Here is a 17,448-nt window from a genome sequence, read left to right as displayed (position 1 = left end):
GTCAGTGTTTCATGGGAACAGAGTTTCAGTTTGGGAAGATGAGAAAGTTCTGGAAACGGAGGGTGATGAGGATTGCACGACACTGTGAGTGTGCTTCATGCCACTGAGCTGTACGCTTAAAAATGATTGTCATGGTAAATTGTATGCTATGTGTCTTTTGCTACAGTTAAAAAAAAAATTGGTTCCTCAGTTGCACTAACCACACTCAACAGCCACAAGGGAGAAGTGGCTACCGGGTTGGACAGCGCAGATTGAGGACATTTCCGTCTTCGTAGAAAGTTCCCTCAGTGCTGCTCCTACATGAATGTGCCTCTAGGAGCCACTTCTGTTCCCTGGGTTGGGTGGGTGGGTCCCCTTGGCTACAACAATCAAAGAGCCTGAAGGTTTGGGGCGAATGACACTCCCCAGCTTCCAAACCATGTTTCAAACCACAGGGAGTCAGTGAAGAGGGTGCCTCCAAGACCAGGCTCTGCCGCGGCTGACGTCTGTCCGGCCTCACAGAAGCTGTCTGTCCGTGGGCGTATTTGCAGACAGCGTGGGAAGGGAGGGCTGGTGATCGAGGCTCGGGCCAGATGCTGAGGGACCAAAATCACGGGGTAATTAGGAAGCGATGAGTAGCGAGACATTGGGAGAAAGGGGATCTGTGACAAGCTGCTGGAGGAGTTGTGTTGAATAGGAAATTGCCACCAGCCACGAAATCTATGAGTAGCTTCTGCCCCGCCATCTGGGAAGCCATCTCCTTCCTTCCCGTTCATTATCTCCTTCAGGCCACAGCAGAAATATCGCTTCCTCTTACCTCCAGCACGGTGCTTGTTGCATATGCAGTTACACATTTGTGTGTTTAAATAACTAATACGCCTCCTCCACTAGACGCGCTCCCGAAGGCAGAGTCTGAGGCCACCTTGTTCCTGCAGTGGCTGCCATATCTAGATCAGTGCAAGCAAATCGAAGCAATAAATGACCTTTGGGCCGTTTGCTGAACCTTCTTGTGCCTCGGTTTCCCATTTGTAGAATGGAGACCGTGGAGATAATAACATGCCTGTTTATGCCAGCGCTGCAGCTGCGTGCAGGAGTCCGCTTGCTAGCGTCGATTGTGAAATTTTCAGGAAATTTGCAAGCTGGTGGTTAAGCGGTTGTTAAAAATTAAATGATATAAACTTACAGCTAAACAATTTATGTTAAAAACAAAGGTAATAAATACTCAAAACTCACTGCTTCCTAATTATCTCCCTACATTTATCGATTATTTATGCTTTTGAAGTTATTTGCTACTATTATATTGATATGAGAGAAGTACTATGTAATGCTGTGTTACTATGTGTCTCTTCCTGGCTCTGTGTTCAGTAACTTTTGTCAGCAGCTTGAAATGGACAGTGGTGGGTGTATTTACACCATGGCAATCGGCAAATGCTACAAGTCAAAGCGTCGATTCTCTTGATCTAGAATTGACGTCCCTGCAGACAGGAATTGGGCAAAGCCGCTGACCAGCTGTTTTCTTTCTCTCTCCAGTTTGCCCGACCATCTGTAAGTCACACGGCTGCACCGCGGACGGCCTCTGCTGCCACAGCGAGTGTTTAGGCAACTGCTCTGAGCCCGACGACCCCACCAAGTGCGTGGCCTGCCGCAACTTCTACCTGGACGGCAGGTGTGTGGAGACCTGCCCGCCCCCGTACTATCACTTCCAAGACTGGCGCTGTGTCAACTTCAGCTTCTGCCAGGACCTGCACAACAAATGCAAGAACTCCCGAAGGCAGGGCTGCCATCAGTACGTCATTCACAATAACAAGTGCATCCCTGAGTGTCCCTCTGGGTACACGATGAATTCCAGCAAGTGAGTCCTGGGTGTGGGTTCAGGGGGCGGGGGGCAGCAAAGAGGGGAAGGAAGCTGGGGTTGGTGATGGTGGTGCCTGTTAAGACCGTGTGCAAAACCAGAGTTCATCGGGTATGAGTGAGGGAACTGCTATGCTTGGGTCTGTGGGGTGCCGTCTCTGCCTCCTCTTTTGGCCCTGGCCTTTGGAGCAGGAATTGACAAACTTTCTCTGTACAGGATCAGAGAGCAAATATTCTTGGCATCTCGCACAACCTTTTTTTTTTTAAAAGGTTTTATTTTTTCCATTTTCTCCCAAAGCCCCCTGGTATATAGTTGTGTATTTTTTTTAGTTGTGGGTCCTTCTAGTTGTGGCATGTGGGATGCCGCCTCAGCATGGCTTGACGAGCAGTGCCATGTCCTTGCCCAGGATTCGAACTGCGGAACCCTGGGCCGCCGAAGCCGAGCGTGCGAACTTAACCACTTGGCCATGGGGCCGGCCCCTCGTACGCCATTTTTAAAGCTTTCTGTGGTTGGCTTTGGGAATAGAAGGCATAAAGACAGAAGTCCTTGGTTTACCCTAGAATCCTTCACATGGACTCGACTGTCCCCACCGACATAGCTGCCTGACTGTTACGACCAAGGACAGAGCTCAGGTTTTTAATTTTTTCTCCAATCTGGAGCCAGATGGTATGCTGCGATTAGCCTGGAGTGCAAGGAGGAAGAGACTGGATTCCAGATTATTCTCAGGGATTTGTGGCTTTCTGAAGGACAGTGCCATCAAATCATTTCCTACTGTTTGGGTGAGAAATAGCAGGGTTTTCTCTCTTCCACGATGAGTCAGATTTCCTACGCACTTTGCAGACGTTTTGTTCCCGTTGTTAGCTTCACAGATGAGCTATTTCGGTGTCTCAGGGCTGTAACCAAGTTTAAAAAATCTGTTTCCTGGTTTTTGTGTTAAGGGTTTGAGAAAAAAAAAAAACCCTCACAAACAACATAAAAACAAATCAGAAACAGACGCACGTCGAGGGGCCTTGAGCTGATCCGCTTACGTAAAAAATCTTCCTCTTCAGACTTGAGAATTAGCCAAGCGAGAGCGTTCTGGTGGGAAATTTTATTTCCCCAGGTGGGGAGGTTGGGAAGGAAAACAATCTTTATTTTGGTTGTTATGAGCCTCTCTTCAAGTGTTTGTGAAACCTGCCAGTACAATATGTTTTGTTTTACTCTTTTTTCATAAAACCTATCAAATGGCTTTGTTGACCAAAAATAGACCTCTATAAATCACCTTTGCATACCAGACAGAGTTTTTTCTCCCTGTTTTTTGGCCAGTTTATCAGTAAGGTTGGGAAAATGACCCTATAGTCCTTTTGATTAATTTCTATTTTTTTTTATGTTTGAAATGAAACATGGATGTTATCATCTTCCAGGGAAATGTTTGTTTATAAGACATTGGCTTTAATTAAAAGGTATTTTTTTTCCTCACCATAACTAAGACCTGAGAAATACGGCAAACTCCTTTGATGTTCTTGCTCGTGGTCCAGTGGCCCCTACAAGTGAACCCCCAGGAAATTGACGGCATGTCCTCGGACGCGTGGGACCTTTACTGAGTGAAAAGGGGCAAAGTGAGGGATGCCCGTTACAACTTGTCACGGCAGTCTTTTACTTCGGAGGTTTAAAAAACATTAATAGTTTTCCTTCTGAAGCTTTTATTTTATTTTGTGAAAGACTCTAGTGCTGTTCCATTTTCTAACAGGACCAGACATGCTTTCTTCCATTCTTGTGGCTTATCTGGGAAATCGTTCTTGATGTTCTCAGAGCAGAGTTCTGGGAACCCACGTGGCTTCATTAAACGACCTCGCCATGGATAGTCGCTCCCAGGTACCCAGCGAGAGCAGCTGGTGATCTTTACTGAGATGAGAAGGACCCGGTATTTGGGGTCAATGTTAAGTGTGTGATGGGTGTGGGGCATCGATGTTCCCTCATCCTAGAATGCTCTGCCCCTTGATCTTCTGCTCGTCATCCAGGTCACAGCTTAAAAGTCGCTTCCTCTGAGAACCGCCCCCGTCTGACCACCGCCCCCGTCTGACCACCCATGGAGATACTCCTTGGTACATCATCCGATTCTAACTCTTTTTGTGGCATTTACCACTAGCTCACATTTTAATTGTCAATTTATTGATTTCCCCCAACTAGACCATACGCTTCGCAAATGTATCCATTAGCTCTCACTGTATAACAAACCACCTCAGCACTTAGTGGCTTAAAACTGTCCTCCTTTATGATTCCTGAAGATCTTGTGCATCGACTGGTGGCTGGTCCGGCCTGAGCTGGGTCAGCTACGGCCGGATGGTATAGGATAGCTTCTTGGATCTTCCATGGGCAGCTAGGACCTCTCTCCACATAGTTTCCCATCCCAGCAGCCAGGAAGGGTATGCCCAATGTGCAAGTCCTTTTCAAACCTCTGCTGGTGAAGAAGTCTTGTGGCCATTTGTAATCTCCCACAGGGAAAGGAAGTTGTCTGTTTTGTTCACTCCTGGGTGCCTGTGGCTTAGAACAGGCATTGGCACAGGGCCAGGTAGTAAATATTTTCGGCTCCGAGGGCCATATGGTCTCTGTTGCAGCTACTCAGCTCTGCCCTTGTAGTGTGAGCACAGCCATAGGTGATACCCAAGCCAGTGGGCGTGGTGGTGTGCCGATATGACATTATTTACAAAAACAGGTGGCCAGCTGGATTTGTCTGGCCCTTGGGCTGCAGTTTACTGACTCTTGGCTTAACAGTCTCACCTGCGGCATAATAATAAGTGCTCGGTAGATCTGTGCGGACCCAACAAAAGAACCGACCATTTGGTCACCATTCTGTTTCCGCCCCAGCTGTTCTGACGCCCGCTGGGTGTACGGCGGCACCATTTGACGCTGACCACCTGGGGTGAGCATCGTGCCCGTAGGTTAAAGCCTCTGTCCTCTGCAAGACTGCCCTCACTTCCGATGCCAGCCACACTTTGGGGGTCCCCAGGCCACCTGCACTTCTGAGCTACTGGCTGGACATTCGGGCATTCCCACAAACCCTCGGGGTTCAATACATCGCTAGAACAACTCACAGAACTGAGAAAAAGCTGTACTGTTTTGTCGTCTGAGCCTCTTGGTGGTGGTGCCCTGGGTTAGAAATTTCTGCATCACTGGCCCGGGCACACATCCCTCGTAACGAGCTCCATGGACATTGCCCCCACTGGGGTCCCTATTTATGGCCAGGTCAACTCTTATGGTTCTTATTGCGATCACAGGACACACTTCAGCAAGAAACCATCAGGGAACTTAGAGGAACAAGATTTATTACTCGGAGATCCTGGAAGGTACGCCCAGGCCACTCAGGGAGGTCACAGGTAGAGAGAGAGGGAGGGAGCATGGGCCTGGGGCTCTGTCCTTATTAGGGTCCAGGGGTGGGGTATCTAGGGTTTAAGTATAAGAGTGGAAATTAGGGCGCAGGAATGGAGAAGTGGGGGTCAGTTATCAGATAAGCGGTCAGTTACCTAGGTCACCCAGGGCTTTCAGAAAGGGGGCCTTCGTAGAGGGGAGCAGCCTCATTCTTTATCTGGTTGTTTTGCTTGTAGCTGTGTCTCACAGCCTAAGATGTTTATTCAGGTTGGATGTCCTTTGAAATGAATGCCTTGGCAATCAAAAGCTCGATGTGGGGCCTTTCCACTATATATATTTACATTTACAGCTTCATTATTAAGGATACAGGTAGGGCAGGTCGGAGAGAGTCCCAGACACAGAGCTTCCAGGTCCTCCTGGAATCAGGGATTCCAGTCTCCCCGCACATCAATGTGTTCACCAGCCAGGAAACTGCACTGAGCTGGTGTCTGGCATTTTTATCGGGGTTTCATTACACAGGCGAGATGGACTGAACCATCAGCCATGTGATCAAACTCCCATTTCCAGCCTTGCTCCCCTCTCCGGAGGTCAGGTGGCTGAAAGATGCAACTCTCTCACCATGTATCTTGGGGGCTGGTTCTGGTGACCAGTGGGGGCCCCCCCCCAACCCTGAAGCTATGTCAGGACCACCACAAATCGTCTCATTAGCATAGCAAAGAAGCTCCTGTCGCTCAGAAAATTCCAAGGGCTTTTGAAGCTCTGTGCCTGGAGTTGGGACAAAGACTAGATCTGTTCTTCATTTTACCACCACCCCCAAGATCATTCGGAAGAAGTGCAGACACAGAGGTGTGGAAATAACAGCAGCCACGAGGATACCACTAATGAAAAGTGATCATCGTAGCGATGGCTAACAATTTTCATTTTCCATATGCTAAGTGGTGGTCCACATCATTTGGTCCTCATCCTGACCTGTGGGAATAGGTACTGTTATTGTTTCCATTTCACAGGTGAGGAGACTGAGCCTTTGAGAATGTAATAGTTGAGACTCTTGAGGTTTAGTGTGACAGAACCCCAGCTCCAACAGGCATAGCAAGATTAGAGTTTATTGGTGCCTATAACCAAAAAGTTCAGAGAGTTGCTTCAGGTACAGCTGTATCCAGGGGCTCAAGTGATGAACAACCATCAATTTCTTTCCATCCTTGGCTTTATTTCTCTCTCTGTCGATTTTCTTCTCTTCCCTGCTCCCCTGCCCCATGCTAGCAACATAGCAATGCCCTCTTAGATGCTCCAGAAGGAAGATAGTTTCTCCTGCCAGGAAGTTCTAGCAAAATCCTTACTGGACTAACTTGGGTATGTACCCTCCTCTGAAGCCCCAGGGGGTTAGAAGATGGTGCCCAGCCTGGCCTGGATCTTGTATCTTGCCTGGACCTGGAGGGCTGTGCCAGCCAGAAACTGACCTCAGAGACTCTGAGTTGGGGAGAAGTGATTTCCAAAGGACTCCTGGGGGCTGTAAATTTGAGGACGTCAGGGTGCAGGCAGGCAAAGCCAAAGTCTAACCCCAATCACCCTCTATCAAATGTGAGGTCTTGTCCTAGCCATCCTGACGTCAAACCCCAAACAGAACAGCGAACACCCCATCTCCTTGGAGTAGCAGCCCAAATTCTGCCATGTTGGGGTGAGGGCACCAGTTCCGCCATTTTGTCATCATAGCAAAGTGATGCCATGTCAGGACCATCGCTCGCCATAATGCCCATCACCATGGCAACGCCGTGAGTCCTATCGCTTTGGTGTAATGGCGTGAGTCCTGTCCCCACGGGATAGAACGTCATCTTGTCTCCATGGGGTTCAGTGTGAATCTTGTCACTAGGGGGTGTGGAAGGAGCCCCATCATTTTGGGATGGAATGCTGTAGGACCCGCCACCAAAGAATAACGGCATAAGCCTGTCACCTTGGGGAGTGGTTCTGACTTGGGGGTGATTTTCTGTCTTCCCCCCAGGGGACAATGTTTGGAAACACACTTGGCTGTCGTTCCCTGGGGTGGGGCTACTGGCATTGGGTGGGTGGAGCCCAGGGATGCTGTTCAACACCCTTAATACACAGGGCAGTCACCCACAATGGAAAATTCTCTGGTGCCAAGTGTCAACAGCGCTGTGGTTGAAGCAGCCTGCCTTACGGTTGCTGCTAAAGTCCCGCCATGTGGGACCCTGTGCGGGGTGCTGTCTGCCCTGTGTGTGGCAGCCTGTGTGCCCTGACCCCTCTCTCTGCTCTTTCCTCAGCTTGATGTGTACCCCGTGCCTGGGTCCCTGTCCCAAGGTGTGCCACCTCCTGGAAGGCGAGAAGACCATCGACTCGGTGACGTCCGCCCAGGAGCTCCGAGGCTGCACGGTCATCAACGGGAGCCTGATCATCAACATCCGAGGGGGCAGTGAGTGTGTGGCGGGGTGTCGGGTGGGCGGGGGCGGCCTGCTGGGATCCACTTTCCCTGTGAGCACAGAAGGAAAATGGCCCCGACGCCCATCAGTGGGACCACTCAGGGAGTCTACTGTCCAACCGGAAATTCACAGCTCTGTCCCGGCCCCGCTCCTCCGAGATTCTGCCTTTCCAAGTTGGGCTGTCAGGAATTTGCATTTTTAACCAGCAGGCAGCACGCCCCATTGCAGGTCTGGGAGCGTGTTTCCAGAAATACCATCCCAGGCAAAAAGCAGCCTTTGTTTATTTATTCAGCAAACATTTATTTGAATACTCACAGGGAACAAGGCAAAGTCCACGCATGGTGGATCTTACAAATAAACACATCAACGTATCGTGTAAACTCAGGCGGTGGGTCCAGGCCGTGAAGGAAAGCAAAGCCGAGTAACGGAGGGAGCAGGGGTCGGCAAGTTTTTCTTATAAAGACTGTATAATCAGTCTGCTCAGCTTGGCAGGCCAGACCGTCTCTGTCATAACTACTCGACTCTGTGGGGATAGAGTGAAAGCAGCCGGAGAGAACACGAAACACTGGGCATGGCTCTGTGCCCCTAAAACTTTATTTACAAAGCTGGCTGGATTTGGTCAGTGGGCTGTAGTTTACCACCCTCTGAAATAGAGAATAAAGGGAGTTGCTCTTTTAGAGGAGTTTCCAGTTTGAGGAGAGACACTTTGAGTTGGTGATGGAGCAAACCAAGCAGATCTATAGAGGAATAATATGCTGGGCAAACTATAGAGGCAGCCAGTGCAAAGGTCCTGAGGCAGGAGTATGTCTGGCCTATTTAAGGGACTGTGGGGAGGCCCACATGTCTGGAGTAGGGCGACCAAGGAAAAGATGAGAAAAAAGAAGCGGTCACTTATTTAGGGACTTGCAGACCCCGTAATATGGACACTGGATTGTGTCCTAACTATGATGCCTTTTGAGCAGGGTATGACAGAGTCATTTTCAGCCTGGAGTTAACTCCTCCCCATGGGATATTATGGGAAGATTAAAATATTTCTGTGGAAACTCACTGGATATTCTCTCCTTTCCTTAGACAACCTGGCAGCTGAGCTAGAGGCCAACCTTGGACTCATTGAAGAAATTTCAGGGTATCTGAAAATCCGCCGGTCCTACGCTCTCGTGTCGCTTTCCTTCTTCCGGAAGTTACGCCTAATTCGGGGAGAGACCTTGGAAATCGGGTAGGTGGGCCTGATTCTGTGTTTGTGGCCCGAAGGCTCACTAGGAAGTCCATGAGTTAGAAAAACTTAGGGGTTTTTGCCAAGACGTGGAAACAACCTAAGTGTCCATCAATGATGAATGGATAAAGGAAGTATGGTGTATATATATATAATGGAATATTATACAGCCATAAAGAAGGAATTCCTACCATTTGGGACTACATGGATGGACCTTGAGGGCATTGTGCTACGTGAAACAAGTCAGACCGAGAAAGACAAATACTGTATGATCTCACTTATATTTGGAATCTAAAAAAGCCCCAAACTCATAGATACAGAGAACAGATTGGCGGTTGCCAGAAGGGGGGGGGGAGGGGGTGGGGAGTAGGGGAAATGGATGAGGGGAGTCAAAATGTACAAACCTCCTGTTATAAGATAAATAATTCCTGAGGATGTAATGTCCAGTGTGGTGACTATAGTTAACAATGTTGTGTATTTGAAAGTTGCTAAGAGAGTAGATCTTAAAAGTTCTTATCACAAGAAAAAAATTTTTAACTACGTAAGGTGATGGATGTTAACTAAACTTAGTGTGGTAACTGTTTTGTAATATATACACATATCTAATAATGATATTATACCCTTTAAACTGATACAACGTTATATGCCAATTATATGTCAATTCAGCTTGGGGAGGAGGGAAGAAAAACTTAGAGATTTTTCAAGCCAAAAAACCATCTATTAGGAGAAAGTGCCTGGAGAAACCTTGAGAAGAGGAAGGAACTCCCGTTGGAATGTGTCTAAAGTCCAGCCAAGGAAAAGGATACCCATTTTACAGTTACTCTCGGAAATCGCAGTGGGTACAGACCACACTTTGTGCCCTCCGAGGGCGCTGGCCGGGATGGACTAGGCACCCGGCTGTCTGGGCTTCACCGTGAGTCAGAGCGCGGGTCTGAGCAGGACTCTGGAATCGCACGTCTGCACATTCTCACTTCTTGGTGCTCCTGAAATTGACCGTGTCTGAGACTCTCGTGTCCTCTGGTCAAGAGAATACTAGCTCTTCAGTGCATTTTCCCAGCTTCCCTGGATTTCTGTCCTTGTTCCTCCACCTGCCTTTGAGAGCGGGTGTCCTGGGTTACCAGCATCTGCCTTCCCTCTGGTGACATCCATCTACCTGTGCTGAGACCTCCAGCCCTGACATCTCTCCTCACCCCTGAGCCTGTCTCCAGCCAGGTGACCCCTAGGAACCTCAAACACAACGTGGACAAAATGGAGCTCACCTCCTTGCCTCAGTTCCCCATCCTCATTTCTTGGATCCCTTCCCCTTCAGGTCCTGTGAACCCTATTTCAGTTAGTAAAACAACAGATATCCAGACTAGCTGCGTTCCGTGTAGACAGGACTCATAGGAAGGAAGTCTGAGGAAGACCAACCATCAGTGCCATCAAAGACCCAAGTTCTTTCCATCTTTGTGCTCCTCATGGTCACAAGATGGCTGCCTGACACTCAACCTTACATCTGTAGCACCAACAGGAGAAAGGGACGTAGGTCTGCCCATTGAGACTGTCTCAAAAACAAAAACAAAAACAAAAACAAACTTGCCTGGAAGCTCCCACAGTCTCACCACCAAGAATGATTTCTGCTTATGTCTCCTTGGCCAGAACCGGGTCACGTGGCTGCCCCTAGCTGCAAGGGAGGCTGGAAGATGCATATTTACCTTTTCCAGTCTGTACAGTAAAGGAAGGCAAGGGAAAAGCGAGGCTGTGAATGACTTTTGAGAAGCCAAACCACTGCGTTGTCTAGACTACCTTCTTGAATCACTCACCAGTTCATGTTGAAGTTTCTGCCATAAAACTGCCTTTTGCTGAAGCTCAGACCCTTCGATCAGATTGTTCCAGTGATCTCCTAGCTGGATGTTCTGGAACTGGACCAGCACCATCCGACAGAAATATAATACAAGTCACAGGTGCAGCTTTAAATGTTCTAGTAGCCACGTTTTAAGAGAACTTTAAGAGAAATAGGTGAAATGAATTTTAATAATGCATTTTATTGAACCCAGTACATCTAAAATGTTATTTCAACGTGATATCAATATAAAAAAGTATAAAAAAGATCTTTTGCATCCTTTTTTTTTTTTTTTGCATGCTAAGTCTTCGAGATCTGTGCCGTTTACTTCCAGTACAGTTTAGAGTGGCCACACTTCAGGTGGCCAGTGGTTTCTGGATGGGACAACACAGGTCTAGATGCTTCTCTTCTCCTGTCTATCGTGTGTTGGTGGTCCACAAATACTTCTAAGGCACAGATCTAATCAAGTTACTGAGGAGTTCTAAAACCTTCAATGGCTCCCATCTATCTTTCAAGGAAGGGCACATGTTCTTGGTCTTGGTTCGACATGCAACATAGAAGAGAATTTGGTTTGCTGCACCTCTCTGGTCTTGCTACCTGTCAACTAGTGGCCATAGCAGGCTGCTTCGCTCTACTTTGAGCTCAACTCAGGTGCCTCTGTGCCTTCAGTCTTTCCTCTCTCTGAAATCCTTATCTTAATCCATCATGGTCTTACCTTTCTCCCCCCACAAGACTGAGCTCAGACACCTTCCCGGCCAAGAAGACTTTCTTGACTTTCCATGTCTCTCCCACCTTCCATTGAACACTTATTGAGAATGTGCCCAGCAAGTGGTTATGGTGGGGGATGTCGTGCTGAACAAGGAGAATTTCAGCCATGGCCCCACCATCTTGGAGCTGGAGACAACAGACCGTTGAATGATTGGGTGTGTATGTGTGTTTCCCTAGGAACTACTCATTCTACGCCTTGGACAACCAGAACCTGAGGCAGCTATGGGACTGGAGCAAGCACAACCTCACCATCACTCAGGGGAAACTCTTCTTCCACTATAATCCCAAACTCTGCTTGTCGGAAATTCACAAGATGGAGGAAGTTTCAGGAACCAAAGGGCGCCAGGAGAGGAACGACATCGCCCTGAAGACCAACGGGGACCAGGCGTCCTGTAAGTGGCGATGCCCTCATCCTTCCAGGCTGTGGACCAGATAACGTGGCTGCCCTCCCCCTTGCCCCACCACGCTGGCCCCCAGGGGGATGTCACTGCCCCCTAGCGAGCTAAAACGGCTAAATATGTGGTAAGGTTTCTGAAATATTGAGGATAGGTATTATGCATATCATCTCTGTGCTTACTGCACCAAATACAGTGCCTGATACTGGAAGATGCCACATAGGCATTGAATGAATGAATGAATGAATGAGTGAATAACATTCCTTATGTATGGCCTTGGCTTGAATGCTACAGCATGTCCTGTGGTTGCTACAGCTGCGGATTGTCAGCCAACTGCATTCCTCTGACAGATTCCCTCTTGAAGGGATATCTGAGCACTGAGATGCCAGACCTTCAATAATACCCTCATGGGGAGCTGGTTTCTTATGGTGGAATGTGGTTCGAGCTATGGGAATTCTGGGGAGGGAGAGAGCAAGGTTGGGGTGGAGCTTAAGGGCAGGCTTGCATGCCAGGCAGGGGGTATTACTCTCTCCAAGGCATCATCTCCCCAAGGTACAATGATCTTTACACCCTCCAAACTCACTTGGCATGTGTTCCTTTGCACTGGACTTACGTTTTCTCACATGTCAGTCTTGAAAGCCCACATGCAAGACAAAATTGTGTCCGGACAAATATTACTCATGAAAAATATCTTTTCCCAGTAACTGCTGGCCAGTTGTCCTCCTTATGTGGGCACCAACTACCGTTATTCAGTTGAGCATCTGGCCAAGTAATTGACTTGCCGTGGGGCCAATTTGCACGACCAGTTCTTGCCTCCCAACAGCGGGCGAGGCACGTGGGTACAAGACGTGTCAAGGGGACAGCAGGTTGACACCTCCCGTCTCATGGACGCTCCTGGAAGTGTAGAATCACCTGCTTTGGGCTGAAACAAATTATTTAATACTGATACTTTTTTTTTTTTTTAACCTTTTCTAGGTGAAAATGAGTTACTTACATTTTCTCACATTCGGACATCTTCTGACAAGATCTTGCTGAAATGGGAGCCATATTGGCCCCCCGACTTCCGAGACCTCTTGGGCTTCATGCTCTTCTATAAAGAGGCGTAAGTAGAAGGATCGAGAAATGGTGTTGCAAGCTTCGTGCTTGTCGTGTGAGTGCTCAGGTCTTCCCCTCTTGGGGTCATTCCCTCTATCCTTCCTACTCGTGGAATAAATACAGGCTCCTTTTTATGATCTCCCAGTTGATGGCGTACGAGGTCAATTTCCTATAGCAATAGCCCATTTTGTTTCTTCTATGAGCATCTCCCCAGCCGTCGTCAACTCAATCATTCACTCTACTTAGTAGATTTTGTAAAATTTATTTATTTTTCTATTTTGTATTTTTCCCAACCTTGGAAAAACAGTGATAAAACATACATAACACAAAATTGACTGTTTTAACTATGTGTGGGTGTGCAGTTCAGTCGCATTAAGTACCTTTATGCTGTTGTGTTACTATCACCACCATCCATCTCCAGAACTTTTTCTTCATCCCGAACTGAAACTCTATCCCCATTAAACAACACTTAGTCATTTCGAGTCTACGACTCTGCTGAAATTTTCAAGGAAGATAATGGAAGTGGTGATAGGATTAATGTCAGTAAGAGTTCCGTCTCTCAAGATTTATGATGTGTCAGGCTGCGTGCTGAGAAGTTGAACACATTCTGCCGCATAATCTTATCAATAACGCATGAGGTAGTAGGCGTCATCCATCGTCATCACCACCACTATTATTATTATTGGGAAATTCAGACGTAAGGGAAGCAGTCCTTTTTCTCTTCGGCTGTTCCTGTGTCATTTCGCCTTGTGGCATGATTGTTGGCAAAGAGGATGCAACCCCAGAGGAAGTAACTCCCTCCGGTTGCATCTCTGCCGTCTTCAGAGCGACAGGCACAAAATGGTAACCGCCTTCTCCTATTTCCTCTTGGAAGCCCTTATCAGAACGTGACGGAGTTCGATGGGCAGGATGCCTGTGGCTCCAACAGCTGGACGGTAGTGGACATTGACCCACCTCTGAGGTCCAACGACCCCAAGTCACAGAACCACCCCGGGTGGCTGATGCGAGGTCTCAAACCCTGGACCCAGTATGCCATCTTTGTCAAGACCTTGGTCACCTTTTCTGATGAACGCCGGACATACGGGGCCAAGAGCGACATCATCTATGTCCAGACAAATGCCACGAGTAAGCACTTCTTGTGGGTATGAATTTGTGCATGAATGGGATGTCTTGCCTTTAACAGGCTGACTCGGTGATGTGGTATGAAATACCCTCTTGTGTAGTTATTGGCTTTTAAAAGAGCCGAGTGCTGAGGTCTAGAATTTCAGAAGACGAGGCAGTAGCAATAAGACACCTGAGGGGAATATATATTTCTTCTTCCTGTTATGGAAAATTTTCAAATATTCACAGGCGTTGAAAGAAAAAGTGAGCCCCATGAACCATTTCCCAGCTTCAACAATGATGAACATCTTGCCATTTTTGTTTCATCTCTGCATCCCTTCCCCCCTCTCTATTTTTTTTTTCTTTGGCAGGGGGAAGATGTCATAGCAATTGGAGTATATATATCATTTTTTTTTTTTTTTGGTGAGGAAGATTGGCCCTGAGCTAACATCTGCTGCCAGTCTTCCTCTTTTTGCTTGAGGAAGATTGTCGCTGAGCTAACATACGTGCCAATCTTCCTCTGTTTTATGTGGGATACTGCCACGGTGTGACTTGATGAGTGGTGCTAGGTCCACGCCCAGGGTCCGAACCTACAAAATGTCGGTTTGCTGGCTGCTGAAGTGGAGTGCACGAACTTAACCACTATACCACCAGGCTGGTCCCTGAATTACATTTTTATAAAGTCTAAGTCTTCCTACAGCAATAGTTCTCAATTTGGGTGATTCTGCTCCCAGGGGACATCTGACGATGTCTGGAGACGGGTTGGTTGACTGTGGAGGTGGGGTTCCTGGCATTTAGTGGGTGGAGACCAGGGATGCTGCTTAACATCCTGCAATGCACAGGACAACCCCCACGACAAAGAATTATCTGACCCCAAATGTCAGTGGTACCGAGGCTGAGAAACTCCATCTTATAGGATAGAGTCCAAACTTTACGAACCAGCCTCAGCTTTGTTGGCTAGTGCCCAGTAACACCAAAGGATTATAGTTACCAGAAACTTCCAACCTCAGGGCCTTTGTACACACCATGTCCTCTGCCTCGAGACCCCCAACCTCACTCTTCACCGCCTTCCTCAGCCATCTCCATTCTCGAGGGGAAGGTTTTGTGGAACCCAAAGGCGATGCATTTTTGAGGGGGTGTTAGATGAGCTGCCAGCTCAGAGATATGATAAAACAGCATCCAGCTGCCGAAATTTGCCCAGTGACCGAGCTCAACTTGGGATGAATGTGAACTGGGAAATGTGAGTTTGTCTCTTCCACCATCCTCCTTTCCCCCAGCATCTTTCCAGTGCCCAGAACACAGAGAGCTTGACACATAGTAGGAGCTCCATAAATTATTGTTGCGTCAATGGATAAATGAACGGCTACATAACCTGTGGTGGGAATGGACCACAGTTATGTAACTCATGCCCTTCCTGGGTGAGCGTTTCAGGTGTCTCCATTTTTCTCCGACGTTAAATAACACCGCATCGAACATCCTCGTGATCTCTCTAATTTGCGTGTCCCGTCTCCTGCGCACCTGATAGGTTGTACCCTCCTCCTCACCATGGACCTATTTCCTTTCTCCTTTGCAGACCCGTCTGTCCCCCTGGATCCCATCTCCGTTTCTAATTCCTCATCCCAGATTATTCTGAAGTGGAAGCCCCCCTCTGACCCCAATGGGAACATCACACACTACCTGGTTTTCTGGGAGAGGCAGGAGGAAGACAGCGAGCTGTACGAGTTGGATTATTGCCTCAAAGGTGAGTACAGGCAGATGTGTGGGAGCTGCTGGTTTTATGGGGTTTCTTTTTTCCTTTTTCTCCCCAAAGCCCCCTGGTACATAGTTGTATATTCTTCGTTGTGGGTCCTTCTAGTTGTGGCATGTGGGATGCTGCCTCAGCGTGGCTTGATGAGCGGTGCCATGTCCGCGCCCAGGATCCGAACCGGTGAAACTCTGGGACACCGCAGTGGAGCACGCAAACTTAACCACTCGGCCATGGGGCTGGCCCCTGGTTTTATGGTTTTACGAGCACATTTGGTCCATTTTGTTCCACCCCCAGGAACACATCTCTCCCCTCCCGTTCCCCAGTGTATATACACGAGTGCACGCGTGCACACACACCCTGTCCCATCTCCTACGAACGCACACACACACACATTTCTAAACATCACAACATGAGCTCACATCTGAAGATTCGTGGTGAAACCAGATATTTCCCTTATCTTGGCACCGTTTTCCTCTGGAATTTTCTCCTCCTCCTCATCGTTGTCCTCCTCCTTTTCTCCCCTCCTCCTGGTGGGGATGAGTTGTGTTAACCCATTCCAGACTTTTGTGCTAAACTAGAAACACAAACGAGCCATCGAGAGGTAATTGACAAAGTCCGGGAAGAATTTTGGCCCCTAAATTTAGATCCTTAAATTTTAAGGATCGAAGACAGCAAGGAGCAATAATCTATTCTCTCCTTCACTTTTGGGTAAAAATTTATACTAATGATGACAGTTTTTTTTTTTTTTTCAGTCTTGAGTCTTGTTTACTTTGTGGGCTTCCATCTGTCTGCAGAAAAATGGAAAGATATTTGAAGCCTCAAACTGTTTGTCTAAATTAGTTTAAGATTATTTAAAAACTGGGTTTTAAAAATCTCCATCAAACTGGAGAAACAGAAGGCAGTTTTTTCTTTAGCTGTTTTTTTGTTTGTCTGTCTTTATTTTTCTTTACCTTTTTTGAGTCAGTGATATCCGCAGCCTTTGGCCTTGGGGCCGCTGGCAAGGCGTGGATGAGGCCAGGAGCCTGAGGTCCACTCTTGGCTGGACCTCCAACCTGTGTGGGGCTTTGGGCAAGTCACCGAGCGTGTCACTGGCTGCCTCCTTTTCGGGAGAAAGGGCGGGAGGCCAGATGATCTCTGGGAGCTGTCCCAGCTCTAAGATCATGTGCTATATGTATGCTGTGACCTCATCCCCTGCCTGAGCCGAGGGTTGCAAAGGTGATTTATCTCTTTGGATGCTTTACATAACTCCAGAGCAAGTGCAGTCGTCAGCTCAGCCTCGAGCTCTTGGCCCTCCATTCAAGTCACTGAAGCCACCAGCAAGAACTGCCACCAGCCATGGGATAGTCGATACCTGATGACTTTTTTTTTTTTCTTTAAAGAGCAATAACTTTGATTCTGGAAGGCTAAATCCATCATTACAACGTGACTATTTAAACATGGTTTTATTTGTAATGATCACAAAGTTTATGTAATTAAAAATAAACTTACTAAGGACAGATATTGTGTGATTCCACTCACAGGAGGTCCCTAGAGGAGCCACATCCATACAGACAGAAACTAGGGTGGTGGGGGCGGCGGGGGGCTGGGGGAGGGGCTGGGGGGGTCAGCGTTTCATGGGCACAGAGCTCAGTTTGGGAAGATGAGAAAGTTCTGGAGACGGAGGGTGGGGATTCACAACCATGTGAATGTGCTTCAT

The 17,448-nt window shown here is 47.9% G+C and overlaps 1 protein-coding gene across 4 annotated transcripts in view; it reads left to right on the top strand.

The window, feature by feature from the left end:
• INSR (insulin receptor) overlaps positions 1-17,448 on the top strand; it is a 125,435-nt gene that overhangs the window by 75,056 nt on the left and 32,931 nt on the right. For all 4 annotated transcript variants that reach the window (XM_070622782.1, XM_070622783.1, XM_070622781.1 and 1 more), the window contains exons 3-9: positions 1,510-1,831; positions 7,456-7,604; positions 8,683-8,827; positions 11,592-11,806; positions 12,785-12,911; positions 13,779-14,029; positions 15,579-15,746. In XM_070622782.1, the coding sequence (XP_070478883.1) occupies positions 1,510-1,831; positions 7,456-7,604; positions 8,683-8,827; positions 11,592-11,806; positions 12,785-12,911; positions 13,779-14,029; positions 15,579-15,746 (1,377 nt within the window). The remainder of the gene's footprint in view (positions 1-1,509; positions 1,832-7,455; positions 7,605-8,682; positions 8,828-11,591; positions 11,807-12,784; positions 12,912-13,778; positions 14,030-15,578; positions 15,747-17,448) is intronic.

The sequence above is a fragment of the Equus przewalskii genome, chromosome 6, assembly GCF_037783145.1.
Source record: "Equus przewalskii isolate Varuska chromosome 6, EquPr2, whole genome shotgun sequence".
Taxonomy (NCBI): Eukaryota; Metazoa; Chordata; class Mammalia; order Perissodactyla; family Equidae; genus Equus; species Equus przewalskii.
Note: the sequence above shows the minus strand (reverse complement) of the source record. Positions and strands in the feature narration are given on the sequence as shown.